This window comes from Cupressus sempervirens, chromosome 11, assembly GCF_028749045.1.
Source record: "Cupressus sempervirens isolate cs-2001-9-10 chromosome 11, ASM2874904v1, whole genome shotgun sequence".
Lineage (NCBI taxonomy): Eukaryota > Viridiplantae > Streptophyta > Pinopsida > Cupressales > Cupressaceae > Cupressus > Cupressus sempervirens.
In genome coordinates, this window is record NC_143128.1 from 618,969,318 (window position 1) to 618,990,102 (window position 20,785).

Consider the following 20,785-nt stretch of genomic DNA (forward strand, 5'->3'; position numbering starts at 1 on the left):
TTTTTAATAATTATAGGAAAGAAAGGCAATGTGGTCTCAGCTAATGTTTCATCGGCAGCAAATTCTCATTTTCCAACGTCCAATCAAAGAGAAGAATACAAAAAAGCTGTATTTATTCTATACCTGCAGGGCGCTTAATTGGTTCGCATCTCTAAAAACATGCAGGAGAAGCAACACATTTTGTAGCGTATTAGTTGCGCACACGTTAAAGACATTGATAGACCTCGTTGACAATGAACGGTCGTCGAAACAAAACGAAATTAAAACGAAATTAAATTAAATTCACTGACATTTGTTCCGCTGACTGCCGGTAAATCTCCCCGTTCGGCCGCGGGAGTCGGAGATTTTTGGTTGTTTTGTACACTGAACTGCACGCGGTAATAAATGCAGTTTTAACCACGCCATCGATTTTTTTCACTACCCATTCGATTCTTCTAGGATTAAATTAAATTCATTATTCTTGTTTTCATTTTGGCGCTGCCAAATTCACATAAATCGATAATTCATCACGTTGGATCCATTTGTCTGGCCATCTGATTATAGCAATTTCTCCTTTCTCAATGACAAAATTGATGGTGTCTATTTTTATACATTGTAATAAGTTTCTCGTAGAGCCGGTGGACTGAAAATCTGCAGCTGGTTAATCGAGCTTCAGGAGTACGATGAATTTATGTTGAGGGAATTTTGATTATTTTGGCCTTGGCAGTTGATTTTCGCTGGCGATGGCGGACAATAAATTAACAGGACTTGGGGCTGTAAGGCAGCGGTTTCATGTAGAATTAAAGCCTGACGAAACGACATTTGTTTCGTGGAAGAAATTGGTGAAGGATTTGCCAAAGGCTGTCCAGAATCCTCCCTTCGACCCTCCTGCCGGAGCTCACCCCGCCTTGCAAGCTCGGATTGCTCCAGAGGTAAGCAAGTCTCTTGCTTTTTTTTTATAGAACCCTTTCCGAAATATTATTAGGGTTTATGAATTTGTTTGGAATTAGGGTCACGAGTAAATTGGTATGCAGAGGGTTTGTTCGTCTTCTTGTGCAGTGCAATCAATGGCTTGGGTTTTGAATAATGTGAATGTAAATTGCAATTTTGCATAAGGAATAAGTGCTTTTTTTTATGTTGTGCCGGATGTGTGAAATTTGTCTAAAATACTCGTTGTCAGCATTTTTCCAGTATAGATTCACGATACTTAGGAGAGGAATTTTTAAATCTTGGTTTTGTTATTGTAGTTTTCCCGTTCTTTCCGTGTTTATTGGTCCTAGTGTTTAATTTTTTTCCCCCAGCATATATGTTTCGAAAGGTTTTGGGTTGCCTTTAACGCGTGCATGGTAAGGTTGTAGCACATTCTGAGATTTTTAAATATCAGATGTATCCCATGGGCGATCATTCTTCGCAATAGCCTTATAACATGTCTAGAGGAGCATTGGGCTAATTTGTTAGAGGATTGCTTAAAAAACCCTAGGGCGCTAGATGTTTGATTTTTTTATAGCTTTTTATGTGTGATTGTTTTGGGCTCAGTATGAGTTACCTTTATCCTTCTGTGGTCTCCGCCCAAGTTTTTTTGCCGTATCTGCATTGTAAGCTGCAGCACAACTGATCCTATCTGGTGCCTTCCTATCTACTCAAATTTTGTTTTACTTGAAGTCTGCTTCTTAAATTAGTTGGTTTTATTTTTTTCAGATTTTTATTTTATTGTTTTACGTTGTTTCTTGTTTAAAGAATAAGCCAGAGAAGAGAATCCTGTAAGTACTTTGGTGACCATTTGTCTGAGCTTTGAGGGTAGTCGTAAGTAGGATTTCTTATATCTGTCCCTTTGATTCAATTAATGCATGATTAGCTATCTTGAAAGCAAGGCACCTTGACAGTAGAAAAAACATTAGTTGTTTTGCAACACATGCTTTATAACTAAATTATAGAGTCACATCTAAGGTTTGAATATCTACCACGCGATTCGTTTCTTAAGTGGGCAGTGGACTGTGTACAATACAGAGTACACAATCTTTTATTTGATAACGGAAGTTTGGTCTTTGAAGTTTGAAGTACAGGCAAGCTGCTTTCCTCTCATCTTTTAGATATGTACTATTATGTTCTGTTTGTATAGTTAATTAGTCTTCCGTGTGTATGATTTTGTAAAATAACTGTATTTGGTATGTAGAGTTTCTTTGGTAGTAGGATGGCAAAGATATTGGTACAGGTCTCTAGAGAATTCAAAATAGTTCATTTATCAAAATAAGCAGTCTTTGTCATTTAGCATTTCATTCCTGAAAGACAAGTGTAACCGATGAAATGTGATAGTTGATTAGTCAGTGGCTCACTGGAGTTCACAGTTTACATGGCAATGGTTTATTTCTGTTAAAGGTGAACATCTTTCAAGAAGAAAGAATAAAAAGATTCTGGAAGTGCTTTTTAAACTCGCAAATGAGGTTTATTACTCTGTTGGGAGAAAATAACATTGTTTAAATGGCATACATAATTCTAGAGTAAAGGTAAAAAAATGGAAGATAATTTAGCTCCCATTGTGCAGCTATTCTCCAGTTCTTGATCTGAAGGATTCTTCTCTGTAAATATTGAGTACAGTATTGACCCTCCTAGTGTATAACAAGATAGATCGAATTTGGGATTGATTTTCTAAGCATATCTGCCTTAGAATTTTTTTACAAACTCACTTTATAAATCTAAGAATTTTGTGCATGGTTGCCTTTGTAAGATGCCAATTTTTTGCAGGTAGCACATAAGGGGAAGTCATCATTTGTTTTTCTGACAGACTGGAAACCTTAGGGAATCACCACCATTATCTCTATATGATGTTCCTTTTAAAGCCGTAGGGATTTCCATTTCTTATGTGCCAACCATGTATTTGGAGCCATCTTGGAGGCCTTTTTGGTAGAAAGGCCTAGTACAATACAACGTTGTCTGTTATACCTCTCAGTTGAGATGATTTTTTGTTTGTTTGAGGCTACCTTGAAGGTTTTATGTTCTGTAGTTGAGAATAATTTCCTTTTTATCCAAATTCATATGAAATTGACACAACAAACTATAATGTGTAAATTTTTATTTTAAGTCACACATTTTAGTCTTATAATTTTATGCACTTCTACTTTCATGCTTGTCCCATCAAGCTGGAAAAGGCTTTCAAATGCTTTAAACATATGAATGACATTGGGGAGTAACTCCCGCCATCAGCCATTTTTATCAACTCAAGGGATAACCAAAGGAGTCACTCCCACTTTTACTCTTTGGGTATCCCTCTATAATCTTTGTTCTTCTAGAAATATTGGCTTATATTGAGTGCATTAAGGTTTTCTCACAGAGGTTTCAGGGATCATGAGATCCAGCTTAGAGTGGGATTGACGGTGATCTAGTTCTGTTTCTTTAGGTTTGTTTGTCTTTTATTGATGATATAGTTTTTCTGTTGACCTCATTGTGTAAATCTTCTGTCTTTTTTACATGCTCTTGCACTGTTTGTCTAATGTAGGAGGTATTGACTATTAAAATTCATCAAGTTTGCTAATTCCATAGTTAAAGTGTCAGCAGCTTATATGTGTAGGAAATAAGATATTTAATTTGTTGTATGTTGATGGAATGAGATTTGTGGTTCTGTTCTTATAGTTATGGATTTTGTGGATTGTAAAATATGGCTACATCAATGCAAAGAGTTTGGAAGATTGGTTCTTGTCAGGGGAGTTAATATTTCTCAGAACTATATTTATGTTAGAATTTGAGAAGGACTTGTTGCTAAGAAATGTGAAAGTCATCATCAACTTGCATTGATTCAGTTGAACATTCTGCTAAGACTCTTGCATGCACACAGATTCATCCTGGAGTCATGTCGCAGATTGTTCTCTCACAGTGTTGCTAAGGCTTTTGGGAAATTTGGGAACTTGATGATTAAAAATCTATTGATGTACATTTCATCAAGTTGTTTTCTTTACATTCTCTATCCTGATGTAAAACACCCCAGTTTCGGGTACAGGGTAAGTCAGAGATAACGGAAAGGGTTTTGGGGATAGATAGAGAGACCTTTAAATAAGTTTTTAACTTTTTGCTGGGTCTATAACAATGCCTACCATCATCTCACACTGAATCTGATTTTATTGGTTCTGTCCTTGTTTGTAACTCAAGCAATCTGTAAACTTAGTACTCTTCTCCATATCTACCATTATTGACCCTCTGGCTCAACATTTCATTGCATTGCTAGCATCTGCCAATACGCAAGCATGTTCCGAATGCTGATGCTGAAGATGCAAGGTATTAAAAAACAGTCTTTTTGGTGTTCCTAGAGGTGAGCTTGTTTTTCTTGTTAGTGCACAATCCTGTAAGTTGACCACTTCCTCTCAACAGTAGGGGAACTGCTTACACATGCCAATTAATTATTTTCTTGGAATGGTATGGTATGCCATGCTTTTTGGTTGGTTTGCCAATACTCCTTTTTGTTGTCTAGTAATTATTTATTTATTTATTGACCATGGAAGGATGAAAGCATTGCTTAGCAATTGTTTGTAATCAGATTGCTTGCGATTTGAAAAGCTTGGAATTTCTAGCTTTTAGCCCGTATAGATTTTTCTGTTAATTTTTTATTTACTACTGCTTCGTCAAATCTAGGCTGTGGTTTGGTTGAAATATTGTCTGATTGAATAACTGTTTTATGGAATGGACTGCTGTACCTTTTGGTCAAAATGCCACTAGTCCTAGCTATTCTTGATTCAAGCTTCAACCATGGAAGATCAAGGGCTGTCCTTGACTGTTTTGTTTTTTAATCAGAAATGTTTATTTGACATTTGGACGATAGGCTTTTTCTTCTTGTTATAAAGAAAATGGGGCTTGAGATTTTACATTTATGTTGAATGTTTATAAAGAAGTTTAAATGTTTGTTTTTGATAATTTACCGTACAGGGGCCCTCAATTGAAAAAAAAATCAAAATACATAATAAGCTGATAGAAAAGGGGACTGATCCTAATGATGATACAAAACTAGGCCATAAAATAGGTTGAAGCTGAGTCGGTGAACAAGCAGCCAAAAACAGACCCAGGATGAAGAAGGGACAACCAGATTAGTATTCACTGCAAAAACGCTATGGCAGGGATGAGGTAGCATAGCCCTTTGAACCACCACCACCACTTTGGGACAAACTAAACTGAGGAACTGATTTCAGTCAAATAGTTTTTGCCTTAGATGTCGGAGAGCCATAATCAGCCAGTCGAGGAATGTAACAGCATGAATAATTTCATTATGCTGAACTGGATAATGGATCTGCCATGTGTAGGAGAGTTAGAGCATCAGTAACCATAAGGGTATCCTTGGAGTGGGTAACCAAGAGATACCGCAGAATGTATTGTAAATTTAAGCAGAAGGATTGCAAATCCATCAGCTGGTGACAAATGTCGAGAACTTCTCGTATAGCACACCGACATCAGCCTTGGAAAGCAACCCTTGTAGAACTGCATGTGTCGAAGAAGATATTTTTCATTCCATAATGCTGAAAGACACATTTTCGGGAGTAGGAAATTAGGTACCTGGCTTTGCTCTTTACCATTGGAGACTTTTTCATTAAAACATTGGAAGAAGTCTTAGATTATTCGCTGTGCATCCTCCCAAAATCTTCAACCCCATTAGGCCAGAGAACATCTTTCACTATACATGAACATGGAGTGGAGCAGTTAATCACTTTCAACCAATGATTGGAGATAGCATCCTAGAGAAAGGGATCATAGGGTTTTGAACCTTTCCTCATGTGGGCCTCTAAGTCCGTGATCCATGAATACTAGAAATACTAATTAATCATAGTATCGTGATCAATAATGGTATAATTCAAAGCAACTTTGAGAGGGTAACTAGTAGAAATTTGCTCATATGAATATTCTGTTGGAATCATTTGCCATTGTACCAAAAGCTCGAATCGTCAATGCCTGATATGAACGCTAGATTTAACCCAACCCATAGGAGATGGTTAAGCAATGTCAAGAATCCCCAAGGAGGTGCTGGCCTCCAAGTCAACAATCTCCTCCTCAACATCGATTGAGCCTTTAACACCCACTAAAGGGAGACTTGAACCTGTAACTTAAGTCTTTGATACTAATTGTTGGAATCATTTGCCGTTGCACCATAGGCTCTATTTGTCAATGCCTGATACAGATGCCAGATATAACCCGACCCACATGGGACAATTAAGCCATGTCATGGACCCCAAGGAGGTGATGACCACCAAGTCAACATATTGCTCTTGGAAGTGCCACGAGGTCAACTTTAAATCTGTGCATATCAGTGAAAGAGTTTGTAATTCATTAAATTGAGGTCCTCAGAAATATTTTTAAAACATTCTGTTATGATGATATTCTTGTATAATTTGTGGCTTATTGTGAAACCATCATCTTCGCGTTGAAATGAAGCTATCAAGAAAGGTAACATAAGTCCAATAGAAATGTTAAAAGACCTGTAAAATTTGATGCCAACTGTGAGGAAACCGTTCTATGTCAATTTTATGGTATATTAGACTTATACAATTACTATTTCTTATGAAATGTTTAACATTTGAATTTTGAAGGGAATGAATATTATATTATTATCCTTTCAATAAATAAGTAGTTTTTTCATGATAAGGTAAATTATTCAATTCCTGTTAGGTATATAATCTCTACATTTGAATTTTGTGTGATAAGGAAAATTGTATTGAATATCCATTTGTATGAAATATAGTGAGCACGAAATTTATATCGATCATTCTAAGTTCTAACTGATTTCTAAGTGTGCATGAGTTCAAAACACATGAAATAGAAAGAATATTCTACTCAGCATTTGTATATGCGGTAGCATGATAATAGAGTGCCTAAGATGGCATGTCAATTGCTTCTTATCACATTCCTTTATGTTGCAGGCTACAACTGGAAATTCCCTTTTGCAGAAGGATCCAGTTTCTCCTCCTGCTAATCGATTCAGTGCTGTTATTGAGAAAATTGAACGATTGTATAAGGTAACCTATACCTTTGTTTTTTGCCACATCTCATTTAATAGTGAACTTCCTTTGTTTAATATATGAAAAGTGGAAAAGCTCTTTCAAGGAGGTAACTACAAAATGACTAGCCCTTATTTTTCAGTTTATATTATTTGTATTGAGGAAGGGGATGATTTTATTATTGACGAATGAAATTAGTTAGAGATCTTGTTTCATGTATTTTCTGGGAGTACAGTAGATTATAATATTAAATGAGTTACTTTATCTCTTGGTTTATTCAACCATGAAGCATTAGTGTTCTGTTTCTCAGCTAAAGAATCCTGTCATTGTGTGACAGAGTCAATAGGTTTTCCTGGTAAGATGTTTATTATAAATGGAATGATTTGATGCTGCCTATCCAGGTTATAGTGAAAATCAAGTATATTTATCATTTGTAATTTTGCAGGGAGATGAGAGTAGCGAGGAAGAACAGCTTGATAAGGGTCCAGATGATGACCAGTATGATACAGAGGACTCGTTTATAGATGACACAGAACTGGTATATATATTGATCATTATTCCATCTCTTAAGCATTTCTTAGGTTTTTTTTGGGGAAATAGCAACACTGCTGTCTAGTCTTTTGACTTTTATCAATATATATTCATGTCTCTCGTTCATAGATCCCAGCTTACTATGTTTAGACATAATATTTGAAAACCTTTTATTGATAGAATATTTCATCTATTTGTAGGATGAGTACTTCTCAGTTGATAATGCAAAGACAAAGCACACAGGATTCTTTGTCAACCGAGGGAAACTAGAGCCAGTGTAAGTAAATGAAGAGAATGATTTTGAAGAATGCATTTCCTTTTTTTACAGTATGTCAATAAGCACTACTGAAGAATTGCATATTTATCTCTGGTGCAGGGCATATTTTAATGTTTTAATTACTTGACATGAACTCATTTTGTAAACTGTTATTGACTGATTGACAAATGCATACATTTATTTTCTTTCTAAATATTTTACTGCTGCTCGCTGTAGTTAACAGAATCTGTGAATTACCAGAAACAGTTAGATTGAATTTGAAAAGTACTCTGTTTAGGATCATGACATCCACAAACTTACCTCTTAATGTTGCACAGCCACTTTTGGGGGAGAAAGTATGTTACAAATATAAATTTTACTTGGAACAGGGTATTGGAAAAGGAATTCATAATCAAACAACAGAAGAACAATAATGAAATAGCTGGTAAGAAATGACACTATTCACAATTCACAAGGTAGATCAAATAGAACTAGAAGTTCTAGGACCTTTGCTGAGTGGACAAAGCCAAGCAATTGCAAATTACCTCAAAATTGGGCTTCCAAAATCTCAATTAATACTGTCTGAAGTAGTTCTCAGTATAAATCATCTGTAACCAGTTTTCAGCAAAATCTCTGTAATTTCTTCAAATCAATTCTGAAACACATGCGATGGCAAATATAGCATGCAAACACACATCATCATCCCATAAGGTTGCTCAAGTTCAGCAAAGTGTGTTTTCATTGAAACTCTTTCTGCACTGTTCATCAACAGGAACACTGTCTGATAGACTTATATGTTGACATCAATGACAAAACACTATTGCCAAACATAACTAACAACAATTCCTAACAGGAATCTCTTCCAATAACTAACACTTAATCCTTGAAACTTCATCAAATTGCCCTTATTTTCTTTTATTTTCTCACGACAATGCAAGTTATTGGGGTATTGTGTATGTTTGCTCAAACTAGCTATGGTGCAAGTATTTTGAATCCTCAGGGCAAGGTGGTCAAGGGCAGGTGGATTCTGCCTTTCCCTGAGGATTATTCCCCATGGAACATGCTGCACCCAAACTTAGTGAAATTTACCTTTTCCCAAACACTTCCCAAGGTGAACCTGCAAGGGATGACATCTCTATTGGTTGGACTGGGTTTAGTTAAGCTCTAACATTCTCATCTCCCCATCCTAATCATGCACTTCTCCTTAAGCTAAGCCCTAGGGACTTAAAATTGCCACTAGCTAAGATTCCCTAAGACTGCAACTCCTACAGCTAAAGCAAAAAGATGGTGTCCCCATTTGCAATGTGGAGATGGTGTGAAAACCTCACAACATGAACCCACAAAAGACTTGACACAATCTGCAGGTCATTTGGCCATAAATGCATAGGTGGACCCCTCTTAAAATGCTTTGACATGAACCCGTTGCTGAGACCTTCCCTGGTTGGATTTATGATTAGTCAACCACTCTTTATAGACTTTTTGGACATGAGCAAGTTTACCACAATAATGACATGTGATAGGCTTCAGATACATTGAATAATCTTTCCTTTGCCCTTTCTATTGAGTGGACTTGTCTTTGCCTCTATCCTTGGTATTCAATGCCTATTCCATGCAAGAGATCTTGTTGCTGCTACCTAACCACTGTTTCCACTTGGCTAGCTACAAGAGCTTAATGCACGAGTCGTCAGACTTCAAAAGTCACCATCAGTGGAAGTAATGTTGGGAGTTTCAATGAAGTGCTCGTAGGATCATGGTAAGCTTTTCACAATGATAACTGCCATTTCCTCTTCTTCCATCTTGTGACCAATGGCCTCCAGTAAATTTCAAATGTGTTGGATCTTGTGAGATGGTCTTGTAAAGACATCTTTTGTTTAATCATAATTTAGAACAACATATTTTTAAGGAAGAAAGGTCTGCGTTTATTTGACGTCTTGTGCATATCCTTTAGGTGACTCCAGATCTCTGTAGCAGTCTTGCTTGATGGCGCTTCTGGCAGCATATTATCAACAACAAATAACTTAAGTAGCATAATCACCTGTTGGTTATGCTCATCAAACTTTTCTTGGTCTTTTCTTATTATAATGGGGGGAATAGTGTTACCTTGAACAATTTGATTTAGGTATTGGTACCCAAAAATAGTGAGCATTTGTTGCTTCCAGTTATTATAGTTCTTGCTCTTGAACCTTTGAGTGTCGTCCAACATGATGTTGTTTAAGGAAGCCACCCCTTCCTCTGTCAAGAGATACAAAAACCAAGATCAGCGTAAAAAACTTCAGTTTATGTTGATAAAAAAATGGCAGAAAATAGAAACTACAATTTTGGCAAAAATCCTCAAAAGAAATTAATGCAAATTAGCACTATGACTTTGTGGAATAATTGGCAAACCTTTGATGTGACATGATACCTGAAAACATTGACAAATCTTTGTTTTGTGGGAAAACAGTAAAAAGGATAGTTCCACAAAGCTTCTTGATGGGGAACATGGGGATGTGGGGATGGGTAATGTGGATTGGGGGACCATGGGCCTAAACTTGTAGACATTGGGTGGACAATGTGAAGCGATGGTGTTGCTGATAAACATCTTTGTGGGTGCCTAATGAAAGGCCAACTTGCTTTCACAAAGTAAAAGATGCAATCAGTATGTAATGGCATGTGATATATAGCAAGCGATCCAACACCATCCCTGGCAGAGGCTGTGGAAGTGGTGGTGCTGTGGGGGCACATTCATTTTTTGTAGGGTGTGGGATTTGCTCCAATGGAACAGTGGTAAAAACCACAACAAGGCTTAGGAATTTGAAGAAAAATTGTTAAAACCCTTGATGGTTTAAAAAGCCCATGATTTTTTTCGTAATCATTCAAAAGAATCAAAACATTTCTGAAAATACTTCAGGTAATAATATCACGACTCATAAAAAATTGTAGAAAACCTTCTGGAAATAAATTCCAGGTAAAGAATCTAGGAATTTTAATAAAAAAATTGTCAAAAACAACCCAAACTCTGATGCCATGAAATGATTATTGTTAGAATTGATTGTAATTACAAAGGAGATGAAAACTCCTTAAATAGGAATTACAAGTAGAATTTTTAAAACAGAAACAAAAGACAGAAAATAAACATTCTAGATAAGAATTAACTACAAATGAAAAGATCCTAAGTGAATGACCATTACAGAAATATTACATAATTACTTATAGTCTCAGGATTAGCAGGAGACTTGGAATAGTTGGCATAGCCTCTGATCTAGTATCAGCCAAAGAGCCTTCAGGATTCATGTAACCTCTATTTGTCATTCCACCTAGGTACATCTTTGTATGAACCTATTAACCATGCTATTGACATCTTGGTTCCATCTTTGTTCTATTTCATTGGTCAGTTGCTTCGTGTAGTACTGTATATTATTTAATTAGGTTCTTTCAACTCAATTACATTTCTTTATACCAGCTTATGTTGTTGTCCAGTAAAATATGGAAAAATTTAAGTTTGACTTTATGTTTTCATTCTAGTGCTATGCTGATTGAATTCTGGAATCTTCTCAGGAATGAGCCTGCCTCTCCCGTGCCTGCACAAAAGAAAAGGAAAAGAAAGGACATAAAAAAGGCACCAAATGCTGAGGATATCACAAAGAAACTTAAGATGGGCAATCTTCGAATAAAAGCAGCTGCAAGAACTGCACCTTTGGTGGGCATGAATGTAAAGAATTCTGGTCAGGATAGAACTTGTCTTGCAGCTGATGAATATTCAGATGACAAAGCAAGCAAAAAGCAAGAATTAAAGTCTGCAAGCACTGGTCATGATTCCAGTTCGTTAAGAGCAGGAATCAAAGAAGCTTCGAGTAAAGTAGAGCCATCTTTCCAACATTTGAAGGCCTGTGATAAGAGTGGGGGAAGTTTAAATGGTTTTGTCACAGGATATAAAGAGAGCTCAGTTAAGGGAGAAATTATCATTGAAACTTCTGATGATGACATTTTCAACTATTCAAGCAAATATGCTACTCCAAGAGCTGATTGCCAGACAAGAGAATATGTGAAAAGTGCAAATGATGTGTCAACTATGGATAAAACCATATCCACAGATGGAGTTGGAGAAGAAGTTTTCTCCAGGGACATGAATGCAGTTGGAAACAAGCCATCAGTCTCCAAAGCTGTAAGTTAAGCTGTCCTTTGAAACTTCTAACTGTGAGCAATTCATGGAGTTTTACAAGAAGGAATAAATTTAAATTGACAGAGTATTGCAACCTGTTACAGAAATCATCACCATTGACTCCCAAGGAAGCTATTCTAGCAAGACCTAAATGCACTATACTGGAGAAAGCTTTTCAAGATTTGGAAAGGGGAGTTGTAGAATGTATGTCTTTGAGTATTGTGTTTTAACTTGATACTTCTTTCTGAACTTCAACAACCTGTTTTTTTAGCAAATCGAATTCTAAAATTTACCTGCTTCTGTCACTAACAGTATGCCCTCCCACTATTGATGCTCGAGAATCAGAGCAATCATTCCAAGGAGTTAAAAAGCGATTGCCTCGAGAGGTCAAGCAGAAGCTTGGAAAAGTGGCTAGATTGGCGGTATACATTTCAAAGATCTCAAACAAAAATACATATATTTGAAGTGTCCTTATAGTCAACTGAGGATACTATTATTCATGGAAATGAACTGATACAGGAAAACACCATTAAGTTATTAGATGATTTTTTGTGAAAGTCTATATGCTGACTCCCTTTATAATCATTGATTCCAGTGTTTATTGATGCAATAATATTTGGTGGAATATTAATTGATAGAATTTTGTTGAATATCATTCTTTAAATAACTGAAATGTCATGCAAATTCCATAAAGTTTTTAGATGCTTTATTGTCCTTGCTCTAAGTTATTCTCATATTGAAGTGACTTTTGAGTTTGGGGATGGTTTTTGATACGAGAACCTGGTTTGTGGATTCTTGATTTTTTTTTTTTCATTATGGTTTGTATGGGTTCGTGCGTATATACTATATATACAAGTATTATATATATAGATATGCATCATATATACAAAATGATAAGAGAAATATACATAATTGTAAAATTAAATCATTTCATAGTATGAATATATGACAAACGATCATTATCAATGTCAAATGTAAAAAATAAACATAAAAAATTTAAATACTTGATAATTGATCTATGTTCACGAGTCTAAAGAAAATCATCAGATTGAATTACTGAATTACAAAATGAGAGAGCAAAATGAAAAAGCAGATGTGGAAAAAAGTGTGTTTTGGAGGCTTCATAATGGCTTGTTTTAGGGTTCTAGCCTGAAAACATAATAAATAATGTTTTTTATTTGACTTTGGACCCATGAGGACCCACAGGGCTAGGCCTGGACCCTACCCAGACCATTCTACAAACCTGCACCCGGACCAGGTTCAAGGGTCCAGGGTGCTAACCTGGTAACTCTACATTCAAATTTGTGTTCAAAGTTGTGATTTCCTGGAAATATCTTCCTCAAATTTGACGATAGTAAATACTCAGTTCAATTTCAGACTTGACTTTACTGCTGTACATATTAGATCACAGATCCGACATTCAAGCATAAAGTAATTCGATATAAAAATATGAGCAGAGAGACATGTATTGAAAATTAAATTCTTTAAGAACAATATATGTGTTTATCTAAACAACAATTGTGATGTCCTCCCTCAGAAATAGATCGATATATCAACAATGATTCAGATACATTAACTCAGCTAAAGAAAGCAAACAATCAGAATTGTGAGAACCAAGATTATAGACTGAATTAATGAGAGGAGAACTTGAGTTATATCTGGAACCTTATAATATAGTTGATCATATCCAGTACCCATATCAGATCCTTGAATTGAGAAAAATTTGATGCAGCTGTGCAACCTGTAGATAGCCTTGCTCAGGGAAAGAACCAGTGAACTGAATTCTGAAAACCACAAAATACTTCAGACACAGTACTCTGTCTCTTCCATGGCCAGCCATGATGCTTGGTTGTGATTAGGAACAGATAAGTTTGTGTTGGAAGGTGCAAACTTACAATTACCACTAACCATTCAGGTACCAGTTGCCAATATCCTTCTTCCGCTTTAAGAGGCAATGTTTCTTTGATTCCGCCAAGGATCCCTTGAAGATGCTGGCTCAATAAGTCTGGAAGTACCCTGCCCGATTTGTAACAAATGTCCAACACCCACATTAGGAGACTAGATGGCTTGGCCTAATAATTTTTGGAGCAGCCAGAAATATTAGAGCACTCCTGTTGATTATATCTGTGATACTTCATAATTTTTGGAGCAGCCAGAAATATTATAGCACTCCTGTTGTTTATATCTGCAATACTTCAAAGTCAGCACCTCATTATTTCTCTAGACTCTGGAATTGTCAGCTACAAATAAGATCAGCTTCAATAACAACAGTCTATGCTTGTCTATCAAAATACTCAATCCTACTTCACTGGTTAGATAAATCATAATATGTATTTTTAACAATTCTATGACTTCCTTGTCTCTTTACAGGTTGCAACTAGGCACCTCATGCACAGGTCATTTACCACAAATCATAAATTTAATCTATCCCAAGCTCCAAATGTAAAATGATACTTATTCTGAACCAACTTTTTGTAATGTGAGAGTTTATCCCGAATATTTATGTCACAGAGTGGATAAAATGCAGAATATCATAACCTTATTTCTCTAATTAGAGATAGAATTAAATATCTTTATTCTTGAAGCAAAGCCCAAAATCCCACATATATTTCTCCATCAGTGTCTTCACAATTTAAGCACAGATGCAGACTCTGTTACAAATCATTTCTTTGGAACAATTGGGCTTTTGTCCAGCCTTTTTGTCAAACTCATAATGTTTCCATCTCCAGAAATCATAAATTGTTAATCAAATCCATAAGCATCTCCAATACATCACCAGGAACTCAATTAATAAAATCTCCAAGATGGGTCTGACTTGACATAATTGTAGAAGCATATCTTCTAAAGTGAATTACAAGAATATTTTATTGATTTTTTTATTTAATTAAAATAATTAATTTTAAGTTATCATTTTGAACATGTGTATCTTTTGACAACTTAATAAAAATCAATTTAATTAATTGTCACTTTAAAAATTGTGGACATTACAAAATTTTAGATTATAATAGGCTCATCACAGATTTGAGGAAAATGGATCTCTATGCTTTTTTTATAAGAATTAATGAATGGAAAAGTTTAACTTTTACTTCTTTGACTATGCAGGCAAAACACGGAAAAATATCAGATGAAGTAGTTGGTCGTCTCATGAGCATTTTGGGCCATGTTATGCGGCTCAAAACACTTAAGGTGCACATTTACCCCCTCTGTTTTTGATAGGTAGAATCTTTTTGTGTTTATTGAGTTTAAGGTCTAATGTGATACCAAATTGAAATGTCAAATCAAGAGTATATATATATATATATATTTTTTCTTTTAAAGTAAGTGCTATCTTTACTGGGATATCTCATTTTATTGAAAAATTTAAAATATGAATTATTTACATGTAAAAGCTGCCATTTCTGGACAATCCAATCTTACCCATTGGATTGCCCGTTACGAACTCCTAAAAATCTTGATCTAGATCTAGATCCAGCCAGCAATACACCTATCTACTAGACCACCCAAATAAAGCAGCACAGATACCTATGAAAACCTACCACCCAAGCCATATACAAACACAATCCACGCCAAGAAAGGTTAGATGATGTGCAATATAGTGGCCAAACGATCTCCCATAGTTACCACCCTTCTTCTGACTTCCAATTTTCCTCTGCATTCATCATCCTTCGAAAGGGACCCATGTCTCGATTGATGACTCCAATCCGATAGACCTCCCATACCTCACTCATGATGTTTTCCAGTCTCTTCTTCTCCTCTTTCAGCCTTTACCTCTCCTCATCCTCATCATCAGATTCTCCATCCACATCAGATATGTTTAACTGTTGGGTAAAAGTAAACCCCCAGGGCACTAGCCCACTCCTTCTTAACTCCATAACCGCATTGCCTACTGCGTCAGCATCCATATATCTGATGATACCCGCTAAGCTGAACACAGTTTTGCTTGGAGGCAAGGGTGTTGACTAAGAGGGTGAGCACAGCATTGTAGATGAAACCATTGCGTTAATGCTTGTCACTGCTTAGCACAATCTCCATGAGCCCCCTGATCACAGCTTGTCCCTGTCAACGTCGATCAACCTTTCACATTGTTCCTTCAAAGTCTCCTCTCTGCACAGACAACTAAGGCCAAAATAGTGACCCATTCTGCAAACCAGCTCAACTCTTCTCCAAGCTGTCTAAAAATGAAATCACCTCCCCTGCCCTTTCATAACCACCCAGAGATCTAAATGTTTTCATAAAAACTCAAAGTTTCCTAAAAACTGTTCAAATCAGATGCTAATTTAGTCTGATCTACAAACACTGCCCTCTTTCCATCTTGGGATAAGATTGCACCTCATCACACTTGCCATTCTCTCCTTCTGTATCAAGTACTTGATGTCCAGATCGATCCAGATCACCTCTAAAAAGTACACACAAAGTCTCCATATGTATCCTGTCCCTTGAACCAAGAAGGCTCCTGCCCAAATCTCTTTTAAAATCTAGTTTCTACAAGTATTATAATGACTGGGAGACATTTGATATTTCTGCCAATAATCTGGATACCATTTCAATTCTCCAGTTTGTCTAGGTACTGCGGATCTCTAAATGAATCATATCCTCAAAAAGTCAGCTTCTAGAGAGGACGATTTGAGCAGTGCAACCCAACACTTCACACTGCTTCATAGAATAATGTCATTGTACCTGACCCTTGAGATCAAATCTTCTTCCTTTACCTATTCCCAATAAACCATACTTTTACTGAAGAATCTTGACATACTACTGATTATCCTAGGTTGTTCGCATTGAGAATTCTCAACTCTTCTACTTTGAGCTTGTCCACAAATTATTACCAAAGGATGCCCTATTCCAGGTTTTTATCCCATTCTTCAGGAAATGATGGCTTTTGATAAAGCAAAAACGGATAGAACCATAATAGAAGTCAGTCTAAGTTTTTGAATTCTTTTTCTGGCCACCACATTTGAAATATGAAGTGTCCTTTCACCTGAGAGGAACCTCTATCTATCCATAGAAAGCTGAATAGGAAAGTGATCTGATAAGGAATAGGGAAAAATTGAAGATTCCAAACCAAAACTGTCATCTAGACACCTGACACCAACCAGAAACCTGTCCAAATGCTTTGAGATTTTAGTGAAATCCTTTCTTCTATTTGTCCACGTGATATTCTATTCTTGGGAGCCACATAAAAAGGGTTGTTTTCTGCTACAAATTCCACAAAATCCTCCATACTTTTATTCGGTCTGCAGATACCGCTTTGCTGATCTCTGTGATCAATAGTAATATAAAATCCTCAGCAATGACAATCCAATCTTTACCACATTTTTCTGCTTTGTCTGTGATCTCTTTCCATACAAGGTCTTCACAATCAGCAGGAGTCTAGGATCATATACATTCATCAAGGGAAATGAAATGTTTTCCAAAGGACCTCCACATTGTAGAACATCCAATGGTTTGATTTCTCTAACAAGGAAATTTTAACAGATCAAGGATTCCACATGATACTCAATCACCCTGCAGGACCTCTAGATTCCTGAGAGCAGCCTTCCCATTTACCTGAGTTGTGAAGAAAGCTTAGAGCTTTTTCCAGATTCAACTTGTCCTCCTGCAAAAGAATCACATTTGACCAAGCACTTTTTATCAGGAGCTGAAAGGCCCCTGACATTCCATGAAGTAAACTTCATTTGCCTCCAAGGCAGGCCTTACCTCCCTTGGTCTTCTTCATATATTCCAATACACTGATGGTACCCTTCTCCTTTGCTTTGTCCTCTCTAATCTGTTTGTAGCTCCTCCTACTGCAGGATCCTTTACCTTTGTCTAATAGGATATTAGCAGATTGACTAATACTCTGAGGATCAATATTATCCAGTTCATAATCTGGGGAGAAATCCTCTTCTGATCCAAGTCCATATTCTATATCCGTATCAGATATCCCCTTATGAATAACTAACTCAAATCTGGATCAAATGTAGAGGCATCTGCAATGGGACTTACTACTTCTTTTTAATTCTTATGAACGTCCTTCTGAACCGCAGAAGGCAATAAAAGGTTTTGAGGAAGCTTGTGTTTCTGCTATATTTTCTTTCTTCCTCCACTGTTTTTGAACTTTGCTCCAAAAATTCAGCATTGATCTGAAGTGTGGTTAAGTAAACCACATCTCTCACACGCCACAGGCAAATTTTTCACTTCAACTTCTTGCAACCACTTGCGGTCTGCAGAATGCAACCACATTTTTGATGGGAACCTCTTGACTGCAGCCAACTTTAACATCGCATATAAGTAGGAATCGTCTTAAATTTTTTATCTGTATCAGATATCCCCTTATGAATGACTATCTCAAATCTGTTATTTGCCCGATCTCCCCAGATTTTGAATTCTTCAAATCTAGATCAGATGTAGAGGTGTCTGCAATGGGACTTTCTACTTCTTTTTCATTCTTATGAACATCTTCATGAACTGCAGAAGACAACAAAAGGTTTTGAGGAACCTGTGTTTCTGCTATATTTTCTTTCTTCCTCCACGGTTTTTGAACTTTGCTCCAAAAATTCTGCATTGATCTGAAGAGTGGTTAAGCAAAACACATCTCTCACACGCCATGGGCAATTCTTCCACTTCAACTTCTTTCAACCACTTGTGATCTGCAGAATGCAACCACATTTTTGATGGTAACCTCTTGACTGTGGCCAACTTTAACCTCGCATAAAGTAGGAATCGCCTTCAATAATTTGCTCACCCATATCCAGCAACATGCCTAACGATCACCCTATCTTCTCTAGACAAGTCTGCCCAATATTATACCGGGATATTATAAAGCCTAATCCAGATTGGATTATTCTACACAGCCATGGGGTGGGATCAAAATAAGGATGCCATGGCTGTAGAGACAGCGGGATTCCCTCTAAAAACTAATTTTGTTGAGATAAAACTTTATTCCTAGGTTCATCTTCTGCAAATATGACCACAAAATAACTCTTAGGAATATATTTAATGACAGTTTGCAAACTCCAGTGAGAAGATGCCCATTGTTTAATGAATCTCCTTTGAAACCATCTCCCACAAATCTTCCAATGGCAGCCAATTTTTGCCATAGGCTAATATTGTCTTCAACATCCTCTGACAGATTCAAGGATAATGGTTCTCCCTTCTGTGGAACAGTTCTCTTGTCTGCATTTGATCTTCCTTCAAATCCAGAACAATTGGATCTCTCAAACCCTAACCCCCTGTTACTCTGCATCTTTATGTGAAATGCATTCTTTGTATCTCAAGAAATAGCATTAAACAATGTGATGAATGGGTGAGGTGAATCATTTAGTCTCCATCTTTTGGCATCCTCAAGGGAAAGTGTCAATCAGAGAATATACAAGGGAAAGATATATTATTAAATTGCTGCATATAGGTATTCAATATGCTCTAGCCCTTGGGAAGCTTTTGGCACCAAAATTTAAGTATTGATGTGAAGGTCTCTGTTTCATCTCTTTCATTTGTTGCCTCTTGTTCCTTTGCTTAGAGATGATCATTTTGAGGTGCTAAAATGCAAAGGAGATTTGAGTATGATGTTTTTTAATGAACTGCATAAAACCGTTGATTTGTTGCCTCTTATTCCTTTGCTTAGAAATGATCATTTTGAGGTGCTAAAATGCAAAGGAGATTTGAGTATGATGTTTTTTAATGAACTGCATAAAACCGTTGATTGTGCTTTTCTTGAGAATGATGGCACTACCACATCACACCGATCCGGGTGGTCTGAACCAAAATTTTAGTGAGGTTTGTCCATGTAGACTCAAAACGTGTTCCACATAGATATGTAGTGGGGATAATTCAAGTTCAATTGTCTTTTTAATCACTTTCTCTTGGGATTAAAAAATAAGTTTTTCATAACTTGAGAGTTAAGATGTGCTCCTTTCTTTTAAGTGCATTCACCTCCTATACAATTAGATGTTCCTCTTTTTCAGAAAGAGCCTCATCCATTCCTCTTGTGGTGGTTCCCAATCTTCACTAGGATCTGCATGCCTTCTTACTTTTTCCAACTCATCATTGTGGGGAACATCGTCTTCAAGAAGATGAAGTGAGGGTGCTTGAGATAACATTTTTTCCGAAAGTTCTTGGTACTCTTTTTTAACCGTTTTAGTAAGCTTTCTTAGGGATTTCTCTATTATCTTTTTAATCACATACTAAGATTGATTCTTAATTGTGGGCATGTTGGAGCTCTACTCCCTTTCTAAAAACTAGCTTTTTTAGGCTGAGAAAAATTATCATCTTGTGGAATTTTGTTCTTTCACAGTCCTTTATCAAAATATATGAAAGAACATAAATCTTTAATTTCTTCTTGAAAAATCTGCACCTTACGACATGGCAGCACTGCAGCCATGAAGTCCACTCAACAAAAGACCAGGTACTATAGACTGCTGTGTTTTTTCAGGGCGAGGTAGAAAAACAAATATTACTACAAATATTATGATTACCACTTTTTGGAAGCATCTTTGAGTTCAATTTCTAGCCAAATAAATGGTTATCTCAATTTGGCACACCAGCAGAAAGTTTCACCCTCAGCAATGCATGGTTCCTTTTCTTTGGTACAGATAAGAAAATAGTTCTGAATCCTGTTACTGCACATGCATGCCTGTAACAGTAGAAAGCCTGAATATTCAAGAATGAGCTCAATGGACACACTTGTACACTCAAAATTAAGATTTACACATACAAATCCTGAACAAGCAAAAAAACAGCTATGAAAGAAATTGATCAGATACAAGGAATCATACTGACCATGACTGTTAGAATAATGCATTTATTCAAGAGTCTCTGCTACCTCATCATGCTTTACTTCTTTATTTTATCAGAACCAACACCTTGCAAAACATATGAGCTGAAGTAAAAAATGGCTTTATGTTTGTCAATATTATTTGAATATTGTGCTTA

General features: G+C 36.4%; 1 protein-coding gene across 3 annotated transcripts in view; it reads left to right on the top strand.

The window, feature by feature from the left end:
- Nucleotides 1-264: 264 nt before the first annotated feature.
- Nucleotides 265-20,785, top strand: part of LOC149531216 (ubinuclein-1-like) — a 48,916-nt gene continuing 28,395 nt past the window's right edge. For 2 of the 3 annotated variants that reach the window (XM_089810195.1, XM_089810197.1), the window contains exons 1-8: nt 463-911; nt 6,870-6,965; nt 7,393-7,485; nt 7,679-7,755; nt 11,272-11,878; nt 11,980-12,079; nt 12,188-12,297; nt 14,978-15,061. In XM_089810195.1, the coding sequence (XP_089666321.1) occupies nt 723-911; nt 6,870-6,965; nt 7,393-7,485; nt 7,679-7,755; nt 11,272-11,878; nt 11,980-12,079; nt 12,188-12,297; nt 14,978-15,061 (1,356 nt within the window). In that variant the 5' untranslated portion in view covers nt 463-722. Of the gene's footprint in view, nt 378-462; nt 912-6,869; nt 6,966-7,392; nt 7,486-7,678; nt 7,756-11,271; nt 11,879-11,979; nt 12,080-12,187; nt 12,298-14,977; nt 15,062-20,785 lie in introns of those variants that run through there. The other variant, XM_089810196.1, reaches the window with a different exon arrangement.